Here is a 21,902-nt window from a genome sequence, read left to right as displayed (position 1 = left end):
GGAGATCATCCCATGGTCAGATATCGTCATGCCTCAGCGCAGCGAGACAATTTAGAACCTCAATCCTAAATAATCAAAGAATTCAGGTTAGTTTAGGATAACTTGTTGGGTCTTTTGACTTATTATTCATAATTTATACTAAACTTATTAAAGTCTTTTTTATCATTTCGGATATATATTGTAGCCCGCATGCCATCAGGTGAAAGCAATGGCTATCCTTTCTTGGCCTCGCAGAGAGGAAGAGAGGACGAATATGAGGCTTCAGTACTAGAACCCTTGAACTCTCCGGCTCTCTGCGTCAATAAGAATGGTCACCAACAAGAATTGATGCATATCCTTGACTTATTCAACAGCCAAATGTGGGGGACCCAATATGCTTATGTTGAAAGTAAATGGCAAGCGACAGAAGTTCTTTATATCAAAGCAAGATTCAAGCTTTGAAGGATAGGTGAGCCCGGGAATATAGGCCTCTTAGTTCAGAATTCAATGAGAACATACATTCTAAACCTGAGCCCTTGACGGTAGTTTTGTGAGTTTGACAATGAGCTGTTCTGTTAGTTGAGTTCCGTATAGGCCTTGAAAATTTTAGCTATAAATACTTGGTGGTTTCCCTTCTCTTATCGCAAGGTTCTTCAATTAATTTATAATGAAATCCGGGACACTGTTGTTATGCAAGGCCAGGACAATTCGCTGATTGTTTGAGTGGTCGAGGATTTGATGTCGTGAGCCAGTCACGTGGCGTCGCGTGTGGAGTTTTTTACTCTACGCGTCTTTCAGTTGCGGATTCCCTGTGCGTCATTCACCTTCAGTTTCGGGTTCCAGGTACCTGGTACACAACCATTACCAGAACGGTTCAGAACTGAAATACGTGCTCATATCTGCAAACAATCCATTTATTGCCCTTGACTTCGAAGCAACATGGTTGCTGGGTACCAGCGGCTAAATGAAAAGAAATCGCAACCGAATCCCCATATTGTCTTCATCAAGCCTTTAGAGGGTTCAGACAAGCAGATAGCTCAGGACTTTCTTGAGAGAATAGCAGCACAATGTCGTGAGTTAACTGCATTCCTGGATCAGTAGTACGGTATTGATATTCGTCCTTATCAGGTCCCATTATGCGAGAAAACTACCTGTACGTTACTTCGCTAGAGGAGTACGAACCAAATCGTGAATTCGTTGGACGGAATTTTAATGCAGGCGAAGTCGTTCAACTCGTTCTAAAGTCGCCCAGTACTGGCCGCTGGCTGCCATTCAACTATGTACAGATGGTCATGATGCACGAGCTGGCACATTGCAAGCAAATGAATCATTCAAGAGCATTCTGGACCGTTCGAAACTTGTACGCTTCTCAGATGCACGAGCTTTGGTCCAAAAACTATACCGGAGACGGCCTCTGGGGAAGGGGTGCCAACCTTGCCACTGGTGAATGGGAAAAGAATAGCGTGCTTGCTGATGAGGTTCTACCAGAGCATCTCTGCGGAGGTACTTACAGATCACGTCGCAAGAGACGGGTCAAGCCGCAACTGTCCTACCAGGAACGAAAGGAAAGACGAATCTTGAAGAAGTTTGGCAAGAATGGGGTCGCTCTCGGTGCCGATGAAGAAGAAAAGGTCAAGTTGGAGAGTGGCAGGAAGATCCAAGCAAAACCTCGGGTTGCTGGAAGCATGAGAGGACGCGAGCTCCGGGCGGCGGCGGCACTCGCTCGCTTCGAAAAGCAAAAGACAGAGCCTGAGCCCATTAAAGATGATGACGAGACAGATTCCGGAAGTGGCAGCGAATTTGAGGATGAGCCTGGGGAAGATTCTAAGGATACTGTCGATGTGAATGGTAAGAAACTGCTTGATGGACAAGGCCGCGGCATGGTCAAAGTCTGTGAAGATGAGGATGCAGATGATCCTGGGGCCAGAGATGAGAGTCGGGAACTTCAAAGAATGATTAGGGGCATCAAGAGGGAGTCACCTGAGCCACAAGATACAGAACCACCTCAAGAACCTGGGCCTCAAGTTCTCAACAACCAGTCACCGCCAACAGAGGCACCTGCCAGTGATATCAAGGCAGAACCTACCAGAAGATCTAAACAGCCTAGGATACCAACGACATCGAGGCCTGTTAAATCGGCAAACAATGCAAAAGCCACGAACGGGTCCCCAGTCTCGCTCCCTCAAGGTTCAGCTCAGCCAGTCGACTCGACAAGCAATCAGGCACGCTCTGGCGGAACTTGCTCCATGTGCTCTTACGACAATCCTAATTTAGCACTTACATGTGCAATGTGTGCCAATGTATTGGATTCCTCAACAACAGGCTCGTGGCAGTGTTCAACCGACACATGTCAAACTACGCAATATCGCAATGCTGGCGATTGTGGGGTTTGTGGGTTGTGTGGTCAAAGAAGAACGGAGGCTGTGTAAAACCGCAGTGAATCAAGCCCTGCTTATTACGATGAAAGATTATGTTTGACGATGGAAGCCAAGTAACATTCCTATTGAGCAGTAGGCATGACGACTCATTTTGGCGATGCTGATGCAAATGCGTCGAATGATTTATGCAGTAACGCCGCAGCACTGTAGCAGACTGAAGTTCTCATTGGCAATAATGATAATGTTAGAGCAGTTCGCATTCAGAGACATATATTGCATGGTATTATAGCATCGATGTTCTTGAATCAAAAATGGTATGAGCATCGAGCTTCTTGTGTGAACAGAAAATGGGCAAGTCTGTCTTCCATGAAGCTTTAACAGCAAGAGAAAAACAGAACCACTCAGCCATCTGTCGGCATCTGTTGGCCTTCAAATATACCAAAGACTACAGTCATATGTTAAATATTCCACTTCTACATTATGCTAAACTCGAGATTGATTTCATAGACATGCAGTTCTAATTATAGGCTTAACTACATGCTATGAAAGACGATCACACAATAAAAAGATCCTTATCCTACATTTTCCAAGGTAAAATGAATCTATGTCCACTATGTAGCACTTGTAGTTGTAATAGTTGTAACTCTTATCATTTTGTTAAACTTTGGTGCATCAAGTTGGTTGCATTGCAATTCATCGATTGAGAGCACTGGCTTGGAAAGATCTTCTCATTGCTTGTCTTGGAGCCTTGATGACTACACAGGATTCGCTTTCATGAGGGATCAGCGGAGTCCCTATTTACAAAGGTTAACCTCCATGTTGAACCTAACCTGCAAACACAAATCCTCCCCTCCACATGTCCTCCAAATCCATGCCGGGTATGTTGCTACGTGTAGCTCGTTCCGAAAGGATCTACAATTTGTGAGTGCTGTCACCCTAACAGCAACACCCTCAAAGTCATACCAGTTTGACCGTTTCTCTTCATCATATCATGCACGTTCCGGCACACCTAGGAATATCGCGGTTCTAATGCCCGATCATTGGAGATGACCAAGGGCTGCGTCACAGGCGTGAGGTAACGAGAGGGTCTGCATCTGTTAGTGACAGCAGCCACTTACATGGTTATTTTCGTTCATGAGTTGCTCCGTGGTGAGTTATAAAATGGCTGAAGAGTTACAAATGCGACTGATGGTGCTGAGATGAGTTGGAAATGCGTGGTGTTTCTACGAAAGAGCGGCAATCGAGGGCAAATCGAGCATCATACATGTTGTCAAGGGAACAAAAGGAGGAGGTGCATTACTCATGGGGAGCGGGCCGATTGACCGGCGGCAGATTTCAGGTCATATTCCATGCGCGTAACAGTCGAGGGAGGGTCGAAGACAAGGTGAGAAGAAGGACGAAGAAATCCGCGGAGCGTGGGGAACAAGTTAAGATAAGGTGGGAGTGGAAACAACAGCGGTGAATATCAGAGCGGAGAGTATTGAAGATGAGTAGAAAATAATCGAAAGATTAGAAGAATAGGCACAAATACGATATACACACAAAAAAAAAAAAAGGTAAGCAATGCTGTAAAGACAGTAGACAGGGGGAGAAATTGAGAATAGACGGTAAGAAAAGAGTGAGAGATGGGGATGAGACAAGAAATGGGTGAGGGAACAGCAGATTCCAGTAACTGAAGCACATAATCATTCTGTTATGTAGTGTTTTCTGGCGAGGATATCCATTGGGTGGCTCGAATCAGATCGACATGCTCACCAAGGTCCAGACCTTCAAGAACATGGGTGGGCTTGATATTGACGATGTGGTTCCCCACCCACCATCAGGGACAGACCTACCATTGAGCTAGTGTGTATTACAGTGCAGCAAACCCATTGTTCGGCTGTGGGCTGCAAGCTGTGGCATCGTGGATAACTTCCTAGCTTTGCATCCCCTCTTTGACGCTATCTCTGCACCCACAGGTGGCTATGGCCGCCACAAAGTTCGCCAATCTCTTGGTGGTGTGTTGGCCAAGACCCAACCTCGTCCCTCCAATACCTGGTCTTGGATTCCAGACAATGCGATTCCGTACATGAAGTTTTTGTCTATAGATGGCTGCTATCAATTTAACAAAGCCACAAAACTGCCACCCCAGACGGTGATAATTCAGGAGCAACAGGGCATCCCTCGAGGAGTATAAGCCAATTGATGGTCATTAATCAAGAGCAAAAGCGTGGTGACACTCAACACTGGCCAGGTAGTGTTGGGTGAGTAACATCGAGCACATAATACACCAAAGAGGGTGTCAAGGGATTTAGGAATCCTTACCAAAAGCTCAAAAAGACAGACAGGCTGTCGAAGTCGAAGCCAAAGCCAAGGACACCAATGCACCTCAGCGGCCGAGGATGCCGTGAGCCGGTCTCGGGAGCATGTGGGCGGACGCGGGGTAGCATTCTCGGTCCATGATTGGCTATCTGGAGGTTTGGTTTAGACATTAAAGGGCCTCGTTACGCTGTTTTTAGTTTCCAGGTAGTGGATTTAACCGTGCGTGTTTAGTCGGAGTTCAGACCTCCTGAATAACGTGGCATTTGCGGAAGTCCAAAGGCTAACAGTCCACGTCTAGGGATTGCCCTGTGGAAGAAATGAGCATGAAGGCTAAAAAGACAAGACGTAGACACAAGCATATGGAATGTCTCTCAAAGTAAAACAATGGGCTGTCTACGCTCCATCATACCTTGAACAGCGACAGACATGCCTACCTACCTACCTAGCATGGTCCCAAAATGCAAACGAGATGAAAAGGTTGCTGCAAGCATTGCTTATGAATGCCGAAATATGGATATGGCATGGTGATGACAACTCAGCCACCCACCGTGTGTCATCGCTTCATAGCGCCCAATTCCCCGAGCGATGCTGATCGCTGTTGAAGCTTGAGATAACACCAGACAGGAGCATCACTTGATCTGAGATGCTCGACGCTAAAAGCATGGACCAGGCCGTGTGTGATGCAAGGTTTTGACAAGAGTCATGTCAAGGGGGAAACTGAGGTGTGATGGGCTGCCAACAGCTGAAATGGGATTGGACGTGAGCTCGAGTACCGTAAAAGCGATCCATGAGTCAAACTGTCAACGCATGTTCAAGAATTCTGGGAGGGGGCCCTTTTCAGCACCAAAGCTAAGCTAATGCAGATTACGGTGTTTCGTATGCACATTACAGTTACGTCGTATCTTATCATCACATTCAATCCCCCCTTCCACCACTGTTTACTAATGGCGTTGCTGTGCTAGCAGTAGCATATGGGCTTGTCTGATGACAAAGAGGCTAGCAACGCCCAAGAGCTTCGCTTGCTGGGCTGCCATTATATTTCTGGACATCATGCTTAGTTTGGCACGCAAGGCACATACAGTTGGTGGTTGGTGGGCGACCAATCACAGGTTCTCATTGGTTCGGCCGTCTGTCGGTGCATCGTGCTGTAACAGAAAGTCGAGATAAGCTGGCGCGAAAGTGTGAGACCGGGAGAGACCTTTGATCCTCCTTCAGAATCGTCGCGTCTTCATCTCTGTTGCCGCTGTTGAACTGTGCCTATGAGGCAGAGTCGCAATCCGATAAAACGCTTGAAGGTTTGTCTCAGTTGGTTGCCTTTCATTACAGAGACTACCCCGCAAAATGGCAAACATTCCACAGTACGTACCCGTTTGTGACGTAGACGGGAAGCTCCAAGGTGCCCTACGAGGCGCCTTTTTCGAGATAAGATTGGCTTACCGGGGGCGGTCCCTTTGCACCCGTTTTCTCCGCAGTCAACCAAACGGCGCTAACAATGGTCTGTGAAGCCGCAGATGCCGGGGGGAACAGGGACCAGTGGGGCTCACTGCCAGGTCCTGCTATAAGAGGTAAAAACTACAAGAGGTCGAAGCCCAAAATGGAATTTGGTCTCGTTGCTCGGTCACCAGAAGAAAAAGGGCTCGTATAAGAGTTGACGTGTTGGTAGATAGCTGTTGATGAGAGAAGGAGAAAAGGGCCAGGTTCCATGTGTTTTCTATGCGAGGTAGGCAGAGGAGAGCAGGGAAAGGTATTGTTTGCGTTCGATAACCTAGGAGAAAGTATTTACCAAACCCTGAGAGACAGCACCTGAGAGACTCATACCTATAGTTAATGATCAAACCAATATGACAAAAGGAAAGAGTAGGTAATGCTTCCTCTTTGTGAGTTGTCTTGACTGGACAATAAGAAACGTTCGTGAATGCTTTGCACTTTTACTTACCTTCAAACTGAAATTAGGCAAAAGACCAACTGTGAAATTGCTACTACCTACGCTGCTACGGTCCAGGCTAAGAAGCTCGTCAGCTACATTTAAAAAGAGCGGTTAGAACTAACAGCGGTATCGCCCCTTCCAATTCTGCTTCATTGCCCTTTTAGGACGTGCCCTGGCTGCTCAAAATGCTTGATCCAGCCCCAAGAGAGCTTCTGACATTGTAAGGTTCTTTGAAATGAAATGCATGGCATGGAGGTCCTCTGTCTCATAGGTCCCTTGATGACTGAAAAACTACGATGTCCCTCAACACATCCGCCCTCCCTCAACGAAACATTGCATAAGGACAGATCATCCTTTCTCGATTCTGTAGCCAAGGTAATCTGCCAACAGTTCCTCTGCATCAGTCCGTTAGGGTACGCTATGTACTGCTTCTGATGCCCACATCAGATCTTACCGGTATGGGCTTTGGCAGTCTACCAGCAGTGATAGATGAAAAGAAAGAGGAACCGCCTACCGAGCCGACCGTTGAACGAACAAGATCTCCGAATCACGAAGTTCGAGTCGAATTGACGGGTTCCGATAGCTACCTGAGAGCCCAAGAGATTATATCAAGATTAGTGGCCAGTTACCCCAGACCCAGATAGACCATTAGCCTCATGTTCAGAAGTTCAGAACTGGGTAAGCGACAAGAGACAAGGGTTCAGCCCCAGGGCATTCTCCATTTCTTTCGGGAGGGGACACCCTCCACGGTGAACCCTTGAGCATTACAGTGCTGTTTAGTGCCCCACGACGCAGATTTGCCCCAGGCATCCTTGAACAGCTCGACCAACCCTGATCCCGATTCCGGCGGGAAACTCCACTCTGCAGCGACTACGTCACTCGGCCCCCGGACTCAATCTACGCGCTGCAGCCATTTCCCCTTCATTTTGCCCCATCTTTTCTAGCAAAGGTCTCATCCGTCACTGAAAACCCCCATCACAAAACAACCTTGAAGCTAGCCGCGACTGCATGTACCGGCGTCAGCTCGACAAACGAACATGCCTACCTACCAACCTGCCTACCAAGGTGGTCCACGAACCAAAGGCCCCTGGTCAATTCTTGAATGCTACCATCCGCCTTAGATCCTGGTCTTGGCACTTCACTGACGGACGACCGTCGATTCTGGCCTACGTAGACTAACACTGGTTGATACCTTGGGTATGGTGTTGCGCCGGTCTCGCTCGATTCTCAAGTTGCCGCTGACTGCCGATTTCCCCTCCAACGTTGACCTAAAGGTTGCCTTTTACCCAAACCGGCAACGGCGATCTCTCATCGCTAACCAGCTGTCTCTTCTCCCCTGTTTTAGAGTTGATTGACCCCCATTTCGTCCTCTTCACCAACCCATCACTGTCCGTCCTTATCAACCCTCGGTCCCCCCCCCCCCCGTTCCCATCTCGGTTTTCTAAACTCTTTCTTCTTCTCTCTCTTCCCCCCTTTACTCCATCTATCGCGGCTTCTTTGTTCTCATTTTTAGGATTGTTGGCCTCATAGAAAACGCTCTCGGCAGCCCACAACTATCTAAGCACCATCCCACCATCAAATTCACGTGAAACGCTGTTGCTGCCATTCTCGAACCACTCTGGCGCCATTACCTCGCATATCTCCCCATATCACAACATTTTCAAAACTATAACTACCGACGGCTGCCGTCGTCTTTAGTCGCCCATCATGTCTACAGACACAGCACCCCCCAATAATAACACCAACGCCGAAATGTACACACGCAACAGACGAGGATCAATCACCCAGGCCGCATTGACCAATCTCTTTCAAAGAGGGAACTCAGTTCCCAACAGCAACGGCTTTCCAAATCAGTCCTCGGGTCCAGTTGACACCGGTCGTCGACGTCTCTCCGTTACCACGCTTGGTCTTTCGGGCACTTCGCCCACCAACACCTCTTTCATTCGTCGAGGCAGCATGTCGACAAACTCCAACAACTCAGACTCTATTGATGAGAATGCCATCGAAGATGACGACATGTACTCCAAGACTGCACCCACAACACCATTCGTTCGACGAATGAGCTTTGGCACTTCGAACATGCGCAACATTCGCCCAAATGGAAGCCCTGGCAATGGTAATAACCCATCCTCTCCTCCTACTTCTCAAAACGGGCGCCCCGTCCCAAGTGGTCGGAAGGCGTCGCTCGTTGGCTCCCCCAGCCAAGGGTCGAGCCTCGCGGCAGCTTTGTCTGCCGGACGTCGCCCCAGCCTCGCTTCTTCTGTCACACAGGCAAGCAACACCAAAAACCCAAGAGCCACATCTGACAATTATATTTCGCGCCCAGACCAGCAAGGTTTCAACTGGTCCGAGCAGCTTAGGTCTCGTGCCGAGAGTTCCGTCATCGGTGCTCCTCGGGCTTCCTTCTCGCTCGCCTCCTCCTCCCCACCCCGGGGCTCCATTCACGACCGGGCGAAATCTGTTTCTGAGATGCCGCAGCCTCCTGCCCAGGCTTCTTCTGTCAAGCAGCCGCCCAGACAGCCTGAAAGACCAAAGCCTGATGCCTTTCAGGAGAGAATTTTGAAGGGTGACTTCTACATGGACTGAAAGCATCCACGCCTCAGATACATGTTCACTTGAAGATGATAACGACGACGATGATGACACCAACAATGACGATTCGCCCACCTTGCCACAATTGTCCGGCGCTCCTAATAGCCGTATGCTTCCTTTTAAATTCCAGCTGCACTGCGCAATGTTGTTCCTGACATGGTTTGCCATTTTCAGCAAATATCCCTTGAAGGAGATCTGTCGCTGAAAACGTGGCTTCTAGTTTGTTTTATGCTTTTGGTGTTTTGCAACGAACCTTTTCTAGCGGGATCTACGGAAAATGCGAAATTGGCCACAAAACATGCAAAGCTGTATCAAACACACAAAAGGCGTATAAAGGAGCGGTAACAGGTTATTTTGAAACAAGACACTGAAGGACGGTGGGAGGGAAACTTCGAATTATAAATCACGACAAGAGCGAGCATAGGGAATATTTGAACTTGATCAGTTGTTGGCGTTATGGCTTCGTTTTATGAGCACAGGTATGCCAATATTTGTAACTAGGAACCTGGTGGAAATGGTGCACGAAGAGGATAGGGGCTGTCGACGCTTCCGAGCCTGGGAACATCGAGGGACACGGTGATGCTTTTACCACCACGGGCGGGGACCTAAGAACATAGGATTATGGAACTGGAAGCAGATGACAGCCGGGGCGTTCAGTGTCGATGATGTGATAGACCACAGCTAGAATGAATGGAATTGGTCTTATCATAATTAAAGCGTCCTTCCGAAGGACTCGTGACTTGAGCAAGCTTATTAAACCGCAAGATCATGTAGTATCAGGATTTCGCAAAAGGCCATACGGTCAAATCAATGTATCGAATACAAAATCCTCCATCCGGTAGAACTTATGTCTCTAGCTTCATAAGAAGTGTGTAATTGATAGTCCATAATCTCATTAATACATAGTCCAGACTCCCGGCTAAAAAGCATGTGAATAATGTTTCAGTAAATTCGTTCTTCTCTCAGAGAACCGATAAGTAATGCTCACACCGCTTCGAGTACATGCAAATCTATAATGGCGCCAATGCACCTAAAACATACATTTGAAGCTGCAGCCCACGTGCATATCGGGGGGTGCGTTCCGTGAGCCGACTGTTCGAGACGCAAACATCCAGGCTTGGGGCATTTTGATTGAGTACCTAAGTGAGGCAAGAAAACTCAAGACATCTATCATGAGTGACAAAAAGACTAGGGTAAGCTTAGTGTAGGTTCGGTGGACCTTAGGCTGGTTAATTTTGGTACCTAGCCTCTAGGTCAGACGTTTTCTTGCTCCCTGAGGAGTACTTATGCAGAAAGCCAAGCCATGTCTGACGTGGCTGCTTAGATACACAGTCAAAGTCTAAATTGACAATGTGAAAGATAAGCCACCAATATCTATTTTTGTCAGCAGGGATGGCTTATGGGAGGGTATCAGAAGTTCATGGCGTTGTTGCCAACTGGGGGGTTGCCTTGGAACATCGTGTTAAACCAGGGCTCCTCGAGGAAAATACGCATCCCATCTTCCCACATCCCCTGCGACCCCATGCCCATGCCCATGCCTTCCAGATCCCAGCCTGCAAAGTCAAGAAGATCTCCAGAGTTATAGCCTCCCATCCCATCCGCTGTGGGGGGTAGTGATGGCATTGCGGGCGCCATTGCAGCAGCCAAATCTGCGGGAAATGGCTCGTTGTGGTAGGGCATGGAGGCGGTAGAGCTTGAATTGTTGTCGGGGGTGTCATGGAAGAAGGGCTGCGGAGGCTGCGGCATGTTTGAGCCCCATCCAACCATCGATGGCCTGCTAGCTGAAGAGTCACGGTTTCGGGAGCCCGCTCCGGTAGCAACTTCTGAAAGGAGTTGAAGTGGAGTGTTGGCCGTAGATGCGTGGTCAGAAGGTTGTGGTGCCGAAGTATTGGCAGGTTGCGGAGGCTGTTGTTGTGCCTGCGAAGGAGATTGTGTTATCGCAGAAGCTGTTGGACCAGGCTTCGTCGATTCTTTGGCCTCCGACTCAGCTTGTCTATAAAACCAGCTACGAAGCATAACAAGTACCACGAGGAACTTGGCTGCTGGACGACAACGATCCTCCGCTGCAGTTGCGCGGAACTTGTCAAGCAGGTTGTCAAGATATTTTCCGACTTGCATATCTTCCTTATCAATAACGCGGCCTAGCTCTGAGCCTGCTGCTGAGGCTGAGAAGTAGAGCTTGATGAGCATAACGACGGCATATGCAACCCGGACAAAGTTGAACACAGGTAAGCAGCGTATGCTGAAAACGTCCATGGCCAGAAATGTGCCAAGCATTTCTTTGATAGAACCGAGGCATACGGATATAGCACTGATGTGTGCTGGGGATAGTCTATCCCCCCCTACAAGCCCTTCCTGTAGAGAGCTTGTTGAGAATGGAGGTCGCAGAGGTTCACTTGTACGAGCCTGCAACGCCATCTCATGCATGTACAAGTTGAGGACACCGAAACTTATCAGAAGCGTTGCTACTTTGGTCAGTGAACGATTCCAGCGGTTGATTTATTGAGTACATACGTTGCAGCAACTCAGGGGGGACCTTCTCTCTGTACCGTTTTAGGTCTTTTTCAAGGCCTTTGAGAATATATTGTGTTCTCGTTTCTGAGATATGGACGTCAAATATTGGGTCGTCGAGAGAAAACTGCACATTAACTTGCTCAGAAAGGTGATGTGTCCAGACCAGATGGCAGAAGTAAGCATCCGTTGGCGCAGCGTTTGGCGACGACTGCAAAAGATGAAGACTCTCTTCCATAAAGGGGGTCCATCGGATGAGATTCGGTCGATGAAGAGCCATAGAAGTGTTGGTTGCCAGGAAATAGCATGTCAGCCATGTACGGCGACTCTCTATGCTTGTTGGATCAGGGGGTGCCCATCGACGGCTCTGGCCACCTGGTCCGGTACTTGGGTTAGGACGCCAGGTGTCAGGCACGACTATTCCACGGCGCTGCTTCATTTTCTGGCCGAGTCCAATATCGATGGCCATAACAGCCGCCGTGTGGACCAACTGATAAAACTTCAGCTCCTCAAAATGTTCTGGTGGCCAATACCAGATCACAGCTACATTGAGTGCTTGCACTAGCTCTAAGCCTTTCTCGCCCGAAAGCATCACCTTTTCGGCGAATGTGAGCTTCATCTCTTTTTGAAGCACTTTCTGAAGGATGGGCGACTCAGCAGAGGCTACTGCCATGATAGCCAGAAACAGTATAGGTTTTGTTTTTCTGAGCTCGGATGCCGTGAAACCAGGTTGGAAGATAATAGCCGGCAGGTGTGAAATCATATGGTCATTATAGCGAGCAAATAACTCAGCAGCTTTCTCCATCGTGATAACACCACGGTCAACGATATCACCACCCTTTGCCCTTGTGAGATAAGCCGCCAGAGCTTCGGCTGGTGTTTCCTCAGTAGCAAGCTGTTCAGACGAGCCTTCGCGGCCATCTGTAAACTTCCTCTTTTGCCCAGTGACTGCTGTAGCTAGTGCTGCCGTGGACTGGGCTGGGGATGCGCGGTCTGTTGTTTGTTCCGCGGTCGGCATCGACGGCATTGGGGATTGTGTCGATGAAAACGATCCCCATGCAGGGGTTTGCGCGGGATTTCGCCATTTCATGTTATTGTAAGAAGAAACGGCTGTGTTGGATTCGTTGGGTGGTTTCGGCGCAACATTTCCAGGAGACTCTCCCAAGCCGTGACCTTGGCTTTGCGTATGCGCTTGGCCTCCTCCAGGTGCCGCTCTTGCTTGCAAGCTCGCTGTCAAGGCATCAATTTTCTTTTCCAGCTCGGCCACTCTGCTGTCCGTCTTCTTCTGGCGCTTTCGCGTAGGCATTGTCACGACGCAATTCCTTCCAGCCTTCCGGCACCTCTTACAAGGCCCCTCGTCATTGGGATCCGGTTCGCAGCGCACCTTGAGCCCACGACATGCCTCACAGGCCCTCGGTCGCTTCGGATCGATTCCATCTCCATCGTGTTCGGCATCTTGAAGCTGTTGATTTTGATGTTGTGGCGTATCTCGGTTTTCGGTCGATGCGCTGGGGGTGTTCTCGGCACTGTTGTGATCATCCTGTACGTCGTGGGCTGGTATCAGAGCACTATTGCCATGAGGGACATGATGGACCGGCGATGGTCTTGAGGTTGCCTCCGCGCCGAAATTTGCTAATGCTGAGGCTCTATCGCCAGTTGCGCCGAGCCGAGGATCGAGCTCCATCGGAGCTTGTTACTTTAGTAGGCCGGTCTTGATGATGCGATGGAAGAGGACGGCGAAGGTTATCGCCGACTCCGACGCTTCCGAGAAGTGGTTGTGAATGAGTCAGCAAAAGTCGGAGCATTTTGTCCATATCTCCGGGCCATCGGTGCGATTGCTTTCATCATATTCCCTTCAACTATATCAAATTTTATAGAAGGTTACAACTATCTGCTCTCAATTGGGTTCACTCTTTAATCACAACGGTTGCGCATATATTGCATGGCTAGAATAAGACTCTTTGATAAGCTCCAAACGACAGCATAAAGGGGCAAAGATGTACCTTGTCCAAGGCCCTACCAGCATAAGACCAAGAATTGGATGACCAACGAGATCATTCAATGGCAGACCTTTTTGAGCATAGATATAAGTCATGAGGTGTAAGGCCAAACAGCAATATGTAGGTGGTCAAATTGTCATCTCAGTTACTTCAGGTTATCCCGCATCTATTGCATCTTCACAATATACTCGCCTACAAAAGGCATGATGAAATCCTTCTTTCCCAAAGGCACACCCTCCTTCCTCAGAATAGCATAAGCCATTGACAGGTGAAAGTTGATATTAGGGACAGCCGCTCCCATGGCAAATGCTTTCCCGGGCAGGTCCATTGTTCCCGCCGATGGCAATGCTGTCGGGGCAACCTCCTCTCCCTGCTGATTCACGACGTCTTTATCAGCCTTTCCAAGCAACTCCTGGGCCTTTTGAATGCGCGAGTGCATATCCTGAAATGTGACGAGTTTGTCTTCAAACTCGACAGACTCCCTTCCAGAGAGCCTGGCGACTAACTTCTCCGCGAATCGAGTGGCTGCATGGACCTGGAAGCTCAGCGGGTTCATGTCTTCGTGGAGTCGCGCATCTGGGAAGCTGGCTGCATTGCTATGCTTCTCTGCTTCAGTGAGAATATGGTCCAGTGATGCCAGGGCCAGTTTAGCCTCGACGATAGTCGCATCGTAAAGCGTGAAAGTCATAATTAAAGCTGTAGAAGTGGAGTGTTGAATATTTGAGGAGAGGTGAGTCAAGGAGGGGCAAACCGCGAAAGGGGAAGCGGAAACGAATGAGGGTCTACAAAAACAAAAAACAGGTATAAATGCCTCGATCTTCCTTTCTAGGATTTACGGTGAATTATTAATCCAATAGACAGGCTAATGGGCCGGCAGGCAAGTGGATTACCTACCTACCTTACCTACCTACCTTATATAGAGTACTAGGTACTAGGTAACCATTGAACTCATAGGTAAAGGGCCCGAAAGGAATACTAAGGCATAAGATAATATTAGAAGAGTCTTAGGACCATCAATACCCTGAAATTACCTGAATTATCCTTAGTTATCACAAGATTAGAAAAGTCTGCCCCAAGCCAGGTGGGTAGCACATCTATTGGAACATAGCATTGTCTGCATAATAGCCCACGGGCGATGAGACAGATCACGCATGGGCCTCGACTTGAAATCGGCAGTGCATCAGCAAGGGGTGTGTTGCAAAAGCCGAAAACCCCATTTAAATAGACAGTTGGGCAACAAAATCGCAGAATGAATTAGAGTATTTCTCACAAGACAAGAAGAACCATGACAAGCCGATTCTTTCAGATCTGGACTATGTCGGCATCTTCTTGACTCAAAAACTATCCACAACGCCATGCTAAGTAGAAAGCGGCACCGCCCATCATCAAGATCAGATCAACGACATTCGCTCCAGTTACAGTCATTGAAGTTCTTCACTGACGTTTCCATATGGGTTATATCAGCATATGTCCCTAACCTTGATCTTCTCTTGGGCAATTCGTGGCAACGCTCAATCTCCTCATAGTATCAGTAAATCCAAAACAAGAGTATTCCTCCTCAAATCACCATTGATCAAACTCCGAGATGCAAGATATTAATAGTGTAAGTCGTTATGAAATAATATGGTATAGTATGTATGGTATCATCGCATGTTGAAACGAGTGGGTATGGAGCAATAGCAAAACACATAGAAAACCAAGCACATATACAGTTTAGAATCGCGTTTCTTCTCGCAAGCGACTCTTGGATCCCTGGTGGTGGGGACCCATCATGCCACCCATGAAGATGGCACTCTCACGGCGTCTGTTGCTGGGTACGAAGCTTTGGTCGTATGCTGCGGAGGCGCTGGCGAGATCCTCGTGTGAAGCTTGCAAGAAACGTCGGTCGTAGGCACCGCGTCCTTCGTTGGCTGAAGGTGGTCGGTACCCAATATCATAAGCACCAGCTGGAGATTCGTAACCAGGCCTAGTAGCACTTGAAGGGGGTGAGGCTCGCACTGGGGCATTGTTAACGAGGAGCGGAGGAGTCGGAGTAGATCGCTGCAGTTCTCGAACATTATCCTTCCGCATCTGCCCGTGAGGAGATAAACTTCCAGACGTTGATGGGCGAGCAGGTAGATCGAATCGCGGCGGTGCTTCAAAGCGCTGCAATTCGGGTTCAGAAATGGGTGAAGGAAGCTCGTAAACCTCAGGATCGACACCGAAGATTCCCTCGTAATTTTGGAGGAACATTGCGAAGACTGGTGCAGGTATGTTTAGGGTTGGCGAAAAGACAATGCCAACGTTGCGAACAGTCATCTTATTCATGTCCGCATTGTTGATAATCTTGATCAGGAAGCCAATCAGATACTTGAGGAGAGTGGCATTAGCTTGAGGAAGCCGATGAACCAGCTCACCCAAAGCAGTCATCTTTTCGGCATGGTCCGCAATCTCCATCGTTGTCAAGAACTCCATGTGCAAGTCCCTTGTCAGTATTGTTGTTGGTAGTTCTCGCAAGTACAGTTTCAGCAGCGAGGCCACAGCATGAATGTCATAGTATTGACGGTCAGTCAACAAGTTAATATCCCCTTCGACATTGAACCGTTCTCGAAGTTGCTTAATAACCACGTTGGATCCACTCAGTCGAAAGATTCCTTCCTCAAGCACAGCATTCTTGGAATCCAAATACTGGATGCATCTGTAAACGACGGCAGGGAGCGGTACATTGACATCTGTAGGAGAACAAAATCGAACAGCTTCCGCCAGCGGTGCTCCAAAGGCTTGTCGCACAGGACCTTGGTAAGAGTTCTGTGGTGGGGTTGCATTCGCACCGACCTCGCTACCACCAAACAAGGAATCTTGACCCTCTGATGAAGACCTAGTCTTGGGTCCAAAACCAAAGAAACTTCGCTTCCTCTGTTTCTTTTCATCAGGCGTCGGGCCATAGTTCGGTTTGTTTCCCCAGGCGCCCAAGTCGGATATAGGCTGTGGATCCTTGGGTCCCGAAATGATCTTGCTCTGAGATGAGGAAAAGCTCTCAAATCCATGGCTGTGATGTTGGTCAGGCATGCCACCTGAAGTCTTGGGTCGAGCGGGTCCTGAAACTTGGGGAGCATCTCCTGCTTGAGTGGAATCGTACCGGACGCCAACCAATGTATCCGAATCTGACGGATGATGGTATGGCTTCCCAGGGGGTTTTCGAACTTTGCCTGCAGAGGGACGCTCTGTGCCTGTGGCTGTACCTTGTGTTTGGCGATCCTGAACAGGTCCACCCCGGGATGGTGGAGGTTCAGAATCTTCAGGATCACGATAATCAACCCATTGGAGGAGAGCATCCACCCAAAGATCCCGTTCCTTATCACTTTCGGCACAAAGAACATGTCTGAAGTGGCTGCTCGTGTCCTTCTTCTTCGGTTCCAGGATGAGGAAAGCATGACGGAATTGGTTGTCCAGGTCATCACCGTTTGTTACACGCGCTGGTGACTGGTTGTCGTTATTCTGATTCTGCTTGCCAATCTGCGCCCCCTGCAGCTTGATTGTGCCTAAGTGTGCACCTCCAGGCACTTCAAAGTACTTGAGTAGAGGCCCATTGAGAACGAAGTACCTTGCTTTCCAGCCACCGAAATTCTTGCCTTTCTTTGTTAGGTAACCACTGCGACAAGGTCGCCCGTCGGGCCCTATCTTATTGCCATTCATCTCAGAGCTCGAATCACCAATTGATACCGAGTCGTCTAGATTTGGTGGGAGAACATGAGTTGACAAATATTTGCAAAGTTCGACAGCTGTTTTTGTGTCAAAAGGTATATCTAAAATGTCATCCATGAACTGCTCCAGGACCGTCCTACGGGCATCGAGCTTGGCCGGCGCATGACCGCTGAACAGCGAACGCTCTGGAGCTCTGACTGTGTAGGATGTACATTGCTTGAGCCTTTGATCAAGTTTTGTCAACGAAGCCAAGTCTTTCTCCACTCTCCAAAGCTCGCCATTGTCCGATCGTGAGATGATAGCGAGAGTAAACACTGGATCTTCTTCGAGTTGTGTGAGAGACATCATACTTGCTCGAGATGGTTTCATGCGTGATGATGCAACTGCAATTCTGATGGAGGGCAGAGCATTTGGCGGGAGCAGAAGATCCGGATATTCTTCTGTGACCAGGCCTTTGAAGACTTCTGTACGCTCGCTAGGGCTAGACATTCTGATGGATGGTTGATCCGCGTGGCTGATGGTTTCTTGCTGTACGGTGCGACTTTTCTGCGATACCGAAGTTTCCTCAGAGACGATACTTTTGCCAGTCGCTCTAGCTGGTGTTGGGGCCGGAGTTGCTAAAGGGGTGTTTGGTGGTAGTGGAATTGGTTGACGAGGTGGTCGCGGGGACAATGGCGCAGCCTGAAAATTCATCGACCTTGGAGACAAAGGCGGCGAGCTGAAGTTTGAAGGCCGAGGGCTTGCGGGGAGACCGGGACTTAACAATGGCGCAGGGATTTCCCTTGTTTTTGTTGCGCTGAGCATTTCACCGAGTGAGGCCGTAGCGAGCTCCTGCGCAGGGGCCTGGGGCATTTGAATCGGAGATCCAGGTTGGCTGGACTTGCTTGACTTGCTCTTCTTGGATGCACTACGCGCAGCCGCCTCCTTCAAAGCAATGATCTCTCGGTCTCGATCGTCTTCTTCTCGTGTTCTTCGCCGACCACGTCGATCGTGAACAATTTCATCAACTTCCAGTATATCGTCAAAATCGGACTCAGTCTCTCCATCCTCCGGAGATGGGCTCAGCTGCGTCCTCATTTCTTGCTTCAATTTCAGGGGTGCTGGAGGTGGCTTCCTCGGTGGCGGCACCGGAAACTTGGATAGTCCTTCGTCAGGTTGGGGAGTAGCCTCGAGGACCGCGACTGTAGGAAGGTGGTTTACCGGTGGCTTGGGCGGTGGCATTTTGGGCGGTTCACTGGGGAGGCTACGCGATGGAGGGATGGCGACATTGTAGGGAATCTCTTTCAGAGGCTCCTCAATCTTCTCTTTCCTTGCCTCCTCAGCGGCCCGTTCTTCAGCCTCGTGATCGTACTTGTCTAAAGCATGGTCTTGCGGTTTGGGCATAGCATGTGCAGGGTTCAAGAGTTCGCCCACAGCTGAATGTGGTGCGCTGGGCTGATCTGCTGGAGGAGTAATGGGATAAGGCGCTATGGTAATATCGATCGGTGAATTTCTCGGACTTTCGGCTTCGAGGACTGGTGACTCTGGTGTGGTTTGTTCCTTAGCTCGTTCAATATCAACTCGTGGAAGCGAAAGCACAGGCGCTTCAACAGCTTCTTTGGTATTCTCTTGAGGTGACACCGAAGCAGAGGAAAGTGAAATGACTTCCTTTAGCTTCTTCCTATACTTTTCCTTATCCTTCAAAGCCCTTTCCAAGTCCTTGTTAAGGCCGAGAATCATGGCCCGTTGCTTGTCCACTAGACGCCATAACTGGCTGTTCTGCTGTGACTGGGAGTGCTTCTCTTTCAGCAAGTACTGGATAAGGGTCTCGGGGCTGCCTGCTGTCTTAATAAGATGAGCAATCTCTGAAGGTCCATGGGGACCATCTTGACTCCCAGTTGTGCCTGATTTGGTCGATATTGCTGAAATCGCCGAGTCGATAGACGAATTCCGGGCGACTCCTTTCGAAGCTTCAGCCTGGGCCGCAGATACGGGACCCGCCATGGCCGGTTGTTTAGTTGAGTCGGAGCCTGGAGCAGGCTTTGAAGTTATGGGCTCGGAGACGGTTCGTAAAACATTCGTACTGCCTGCATAGCCCTGTCTGATTAGAATGTTAGCCTACAGCGGTAATGCCTGGGTAGTCGTGGTGATTGCGCCCAATAACCACTTATAATAGACCAACCTAGGGCTGCGAGGTTCTGGGGATCCTTCGTCTGAGGAATCGCTGTAGAATGAGGTCTGCTTAACAAGACTCGATTTGTTCTCAAGTTCTTGATTAGCTCGATATGTCGGCGTTGGAGTAGACCGAGTCGGGAAAGCGGCGGTTCGCGGACTGGGACTTGCTTGTCCGTAAGGGAAGTTGGCGGAGGTCGCGAGCGGACTTGAGATAGCTGGTCGTGGGGATCTAGAGATCGCAGTGTGTTAGAGGTGGCGCATCGAAAGGTTCCACAGCAGAGCGCAATATGGTCCCGCGTTGGAGGGGAAAGGAATGGTGATAGCACGAAGTACAATGGAGACCTCGCACAACGTTCAACCCGGGGCGAGTAAGAAAGATAATCGCTGGTTAAGAACGGCAAAGGAGTAAAGAAGTGTGGAGGGGAGAGATTGTGAGAGACAGAAGGGGGCCAAGAAGAAGCCCGGGTCAGATGGCCGGGGGGGTGTGTGGAGAGGACCCAAGAAGAGCAAGCAACCAGAGATAGCTTGGAGTTGGGATGAACCTGCTGAAGACATGTACATTATGTATGCTTACCGTGGACTTGACAAGGACAATGGACCAAGGGATGGGACACTTGGACTCGGACGAATGATGCGACCAACCGTAGGACTATCGTCAACGGGGACTTCGTAGGGAGATCGAGCCCTATTAAGGAGGTTTTGATCGGATGATGAAGTAGCTTCTACTGGAGTGGTGATGGAGTTGGATCTCGAGGCAGTAGAAGCTTCTGCGCTCTGGAGCGCAAGCTGTGGCATGGTGCACTGGGCTCCCTTGCGGTGTCATGCACCGGAAGGCATCAGCCAATGGGTCGCAGATACCGCAGCGTACTGTACAAGGCGCGAGGTGCTGATGCGAGGTAAGTGAGGCGTTTCGAGATGCCGGTTGCTGCGGTGGGAACAGTCCGAGCCCCAACGTTACATGCAGCTGTAACCGCGTTACAGCGGAGTACAAGCCAGAGTGAGACGGTACAGTAGCGTCTAGTATGAAGAACAGGACAAGAAAACGGCAGCAGAGGATGGATACGGGTATAGTACAGCTGGTAGTAAGAGAGTTTTCGGTAGGTGTGGAGTGTCGTTTAACTGGGGAGACGTGGAAGAGATTTGAAGCGAACGACTGGGAAACCTGGGAAGCTGTCGCAAAAGCTGCAAAAAAAGGTGGATGCCAGGCTGCCCTGTACGACAAGACAATATACCTTGCCTTGGAAATGGAGCGATGGCGGCTGCCGGCAGGGAATGTCGTTTGCGGAGGAGACTGGTCAAGCAAGCAAATTGACAAGCGAATGCGGTACGTGCTCGAACGTGTATGCGCCGGCGCGTTCCAATAATTACTATCAACGAGAAAGAAAGCAAGGGAACCAAGTGATGCGAAGAGGTAAAAGGAGGTACGGGTACTAATGAATATTGAGAAATGATTTGAGGGGGAGATTTGCTGATTTGATGGCCAACTATCGACGAAAAGTGAGGTGCCGCCCCTCGTAAATCCTAATATGGAAAGGGGGGCGGGAAAAACGGCGGGAAACGGTCGCGATTGTCGGCTTACTTGAATCAGTGACCTGAGAGTTTTAACTATAACAGGCACCTAACAAAACTTAGCACCAGCTACACGACGTTCACTCTAGCTTGACATATTTTGTTCAATATGAGTAACTACTCTTGTTTCTACACACAAAATCGAGTCAGGTAAATCAACGTTCGGCGCCACTGAGACTGACACGATGGAGTCGTTTGCCCACTTCTAAAGGCTTTGGCCAGGTGCACGGAGGTGCCTCCGACCCTGAGGACTACATTTCCTTGGAGAAGCTTACAAGGGTCAAGGGACCCCTTTACCTTAACACAAGATGTCCTTGCAACTTGCACAGACTGTACGTACACAAAGCTCAAGGCGCTTATCCTACATATCATACCTAGATGCTGGATATGTCAGGTAACTAACTGTATCTGCAGTACGAATACAAGCAGATATTGCCACCATATCTACAAATGGATGTTTCGATGCATGCCGGATAAAGACAATCAGTATGAATAAGGGGTGACTCGCCGGCTCTCCCACTAAAGGCCACTAATAGCAAACGAAGCACGCGAGGCTTCCGCCTTGCCCACTCAAAATCGTTAATCGTACCTCACTAGAAGACGCCACCCAAGCGTCCACTTAATGGCTGTGGATGATGCCAGTCCAGTTGATTGTGTCAGGGTTCAATCACTGGACTGACTCGGTTCCATTGATAAAGAACGGCGGCTGCTGCGGGGAATAATTTCGATATTTGTTTTTTCCATCGTCATGGTCGTCATGATGCTTCAGAGCAGAGAGTCTGGTGGAGGTCAAGATAGGTCTAAAAC

The 21,902-nt window shown here is 49.2% G+C and overlaps 5 protein-coding genes across 5 annotated transcripts; 2 read left to right on the top strand and 3 right to left on the bottom strand.

Moving 5' to 3' along the window:
* Window positions 1-798: 798 nt before the first annotated feature.
* FOBCDRAFT_212088 (WLM domain-containing protein) lies at window positions 799-2,810 on the top strand. Its single transcript, XM_031182361.3, has 2 exons — window positions 799-1,051; window positions 1,108-2,810. Exons 1-2 carry the CDS (start codon window positions 919-921, stop codon window positions 2,406-2,408), a joined length of 1,434 nt encoding a protein of 477 aa, XP_031043129.2. The 5' UTR covers window positions 799-918; the 3' UTR covers window positions 2,409-2,810.
* Window positions 2,811-8,033: 5,223 nt separating this feature from the next.
* Window positions 8,034-9,517, top strand: FOBCDRAFT_5472 (uncharacterized protein). Its single transcript, XM_054702853.2, has 2 exons — window positions 8,034-9,284; window positions 9,352-9,517. Exon 1 carries the CDS (start codon window positions 8,293-8,295, stop codon window positions 9,169-9,171), a length of 879 nt encoding a protein of 292 aa, XP_054558828.1. The 5' UTR covers window positions 8,034-8,292; the 3' UTR covers window positions 9,172-9,284; window positions 9,352-9,517.
* A 1,070-nt stretch (window positions 9,518-10,587) lies between these two features.
* Window positions 10,588-13,372, bottom strand: FOBCDRAFT_267495 (uncharacterized protein; the record flags this gene model as incomplete). The annotated part of the gene is made up of 2 exons (XM_031182354.2): window positions 10,588-11,642; window positions 11,692-13,372. The coding sequence occupies 2 exons, from the start codon at window positions 13,370-13,372 to the stop codon at window positions 10,588-10,590; spliced, it is 2,736 nt and encodes a 911-aa protein (XP_031043122.2).
* A 175-nt stretch (window positions 13,373-13,547) lies between these two features.
* On the bottom strand, window positions 13,548-14,553 carry FOBCDRAFT_212077 (uncharacterized protein). Its single transcript, XM_054702852.2, has one exon. The coding sequence runs from the start codon at window positions 14,374-14,376 to the stop codon at window positions 13,855-13,857; it is 522 nt and encodes a 173-aa protein (XP_054558827.1). The 5' UTR covers window positions 14,377-14,553; the 3' UTR covers window positions 13,548-13,854.
* Window positions 14,554-15,307: 754 nt separating this feature from the next.
* Window positions 15,308-20,391, bottom strand: FOBCDRAFT_283984 (uncharacterized protein). Its single transcript, XM_031182349.3, has 3 exons — window positions 20,101-20,391; window positions 19,534-19,755; window positions 15,308-19,452 (listed from the first exon to the last, which is right to left on the bottom strand). The coding sequence occupies exons 1-3, from the start codon at window positions 20,319-20,321 to the stop codon at window positions 15,402-15,404; spliced, it is 4,494 nt and encodes a 1,497-aa protein (XP_031043117.2). The 5' UTR covers window positions 20,322-20,391; the 3' UTR covers window positions 15,308-15,401.
* Window positions 20,392-21,902: the final 1,511 nt, after the last annotated feature.

The sequence above is a fragment of the Fusarium oxysporum genome, chromosome I (assembly GCF_013085055.1).
Source record: "Fusarium oxysporum Fo47 chromosome I, complete sequence".
In the NCBI taxonomy this organism is placed as follows: domain Eukaryota; kingdom Fungi; phylum Ascomycota; class Sordariomycetes; order Hypocreales; family Nectriaceae; genus Fusarium; species Fusarium oxysporum.
The sequence above is the reverse complement of the archived record's forward strand: the minus strand, read 5'-3'. Positions and strand labels throughout refer to the sequence as shown.

Bases quoted from the DNA above. Each gene is read 5' to 3' on its own strand.
- FOBCDRAFT_212077 (XM_054702852.2), bottom strand. From the start codon at position 14,376: ATGACTTTCACGCTTTACGATGCGACTATCGTCGAGGCTAAACTGGCC.
- FOBCDRAFT_283984 (XM_031182349.3), bottom strand. From the start codon at position 20,321: ATGCCACAGCTTGCGCTCCAGAGCGCAGAAGCTTCTACTGCCTCGAGA. The intron at 19,756-20,100 runs GTAAGCATACAT...TGCGATCTCTAG, and splicing joins TTGTCCTTGTCAAGTCCACG to ATCCCCACGACCAGCTATCT. The intron at 19,453-19,533 runs GTTGGTCTATTA...CATTCTAATCAG, and splicing joins CCAGAACCTCGCAGCCCTAG to ACAGGGCTATGCAGGCAGTA.
- FOBCDRAFT_212088 (XM_031182361.3), top strand. From the start codon at position 919: ATGGTTGCTGGGTACCAGCGGCTAAATGAAAAGAAATCGCAACCGAAT. The intron at 1,052-1,107 runs GTGAGTTAACTG...CGTCCTTATCAG, and splicing joins GAGAATAGCAGCACAATGTC to GTCCCATTATGCGAGAAAAC.
- FOBCDRAFT_5472 (XM_054702853.2), top strand. From the start codon at position 8,293: ATGTCTACAGACACAGCACCCCCCAATAATAACACCAACGCCGAAATG.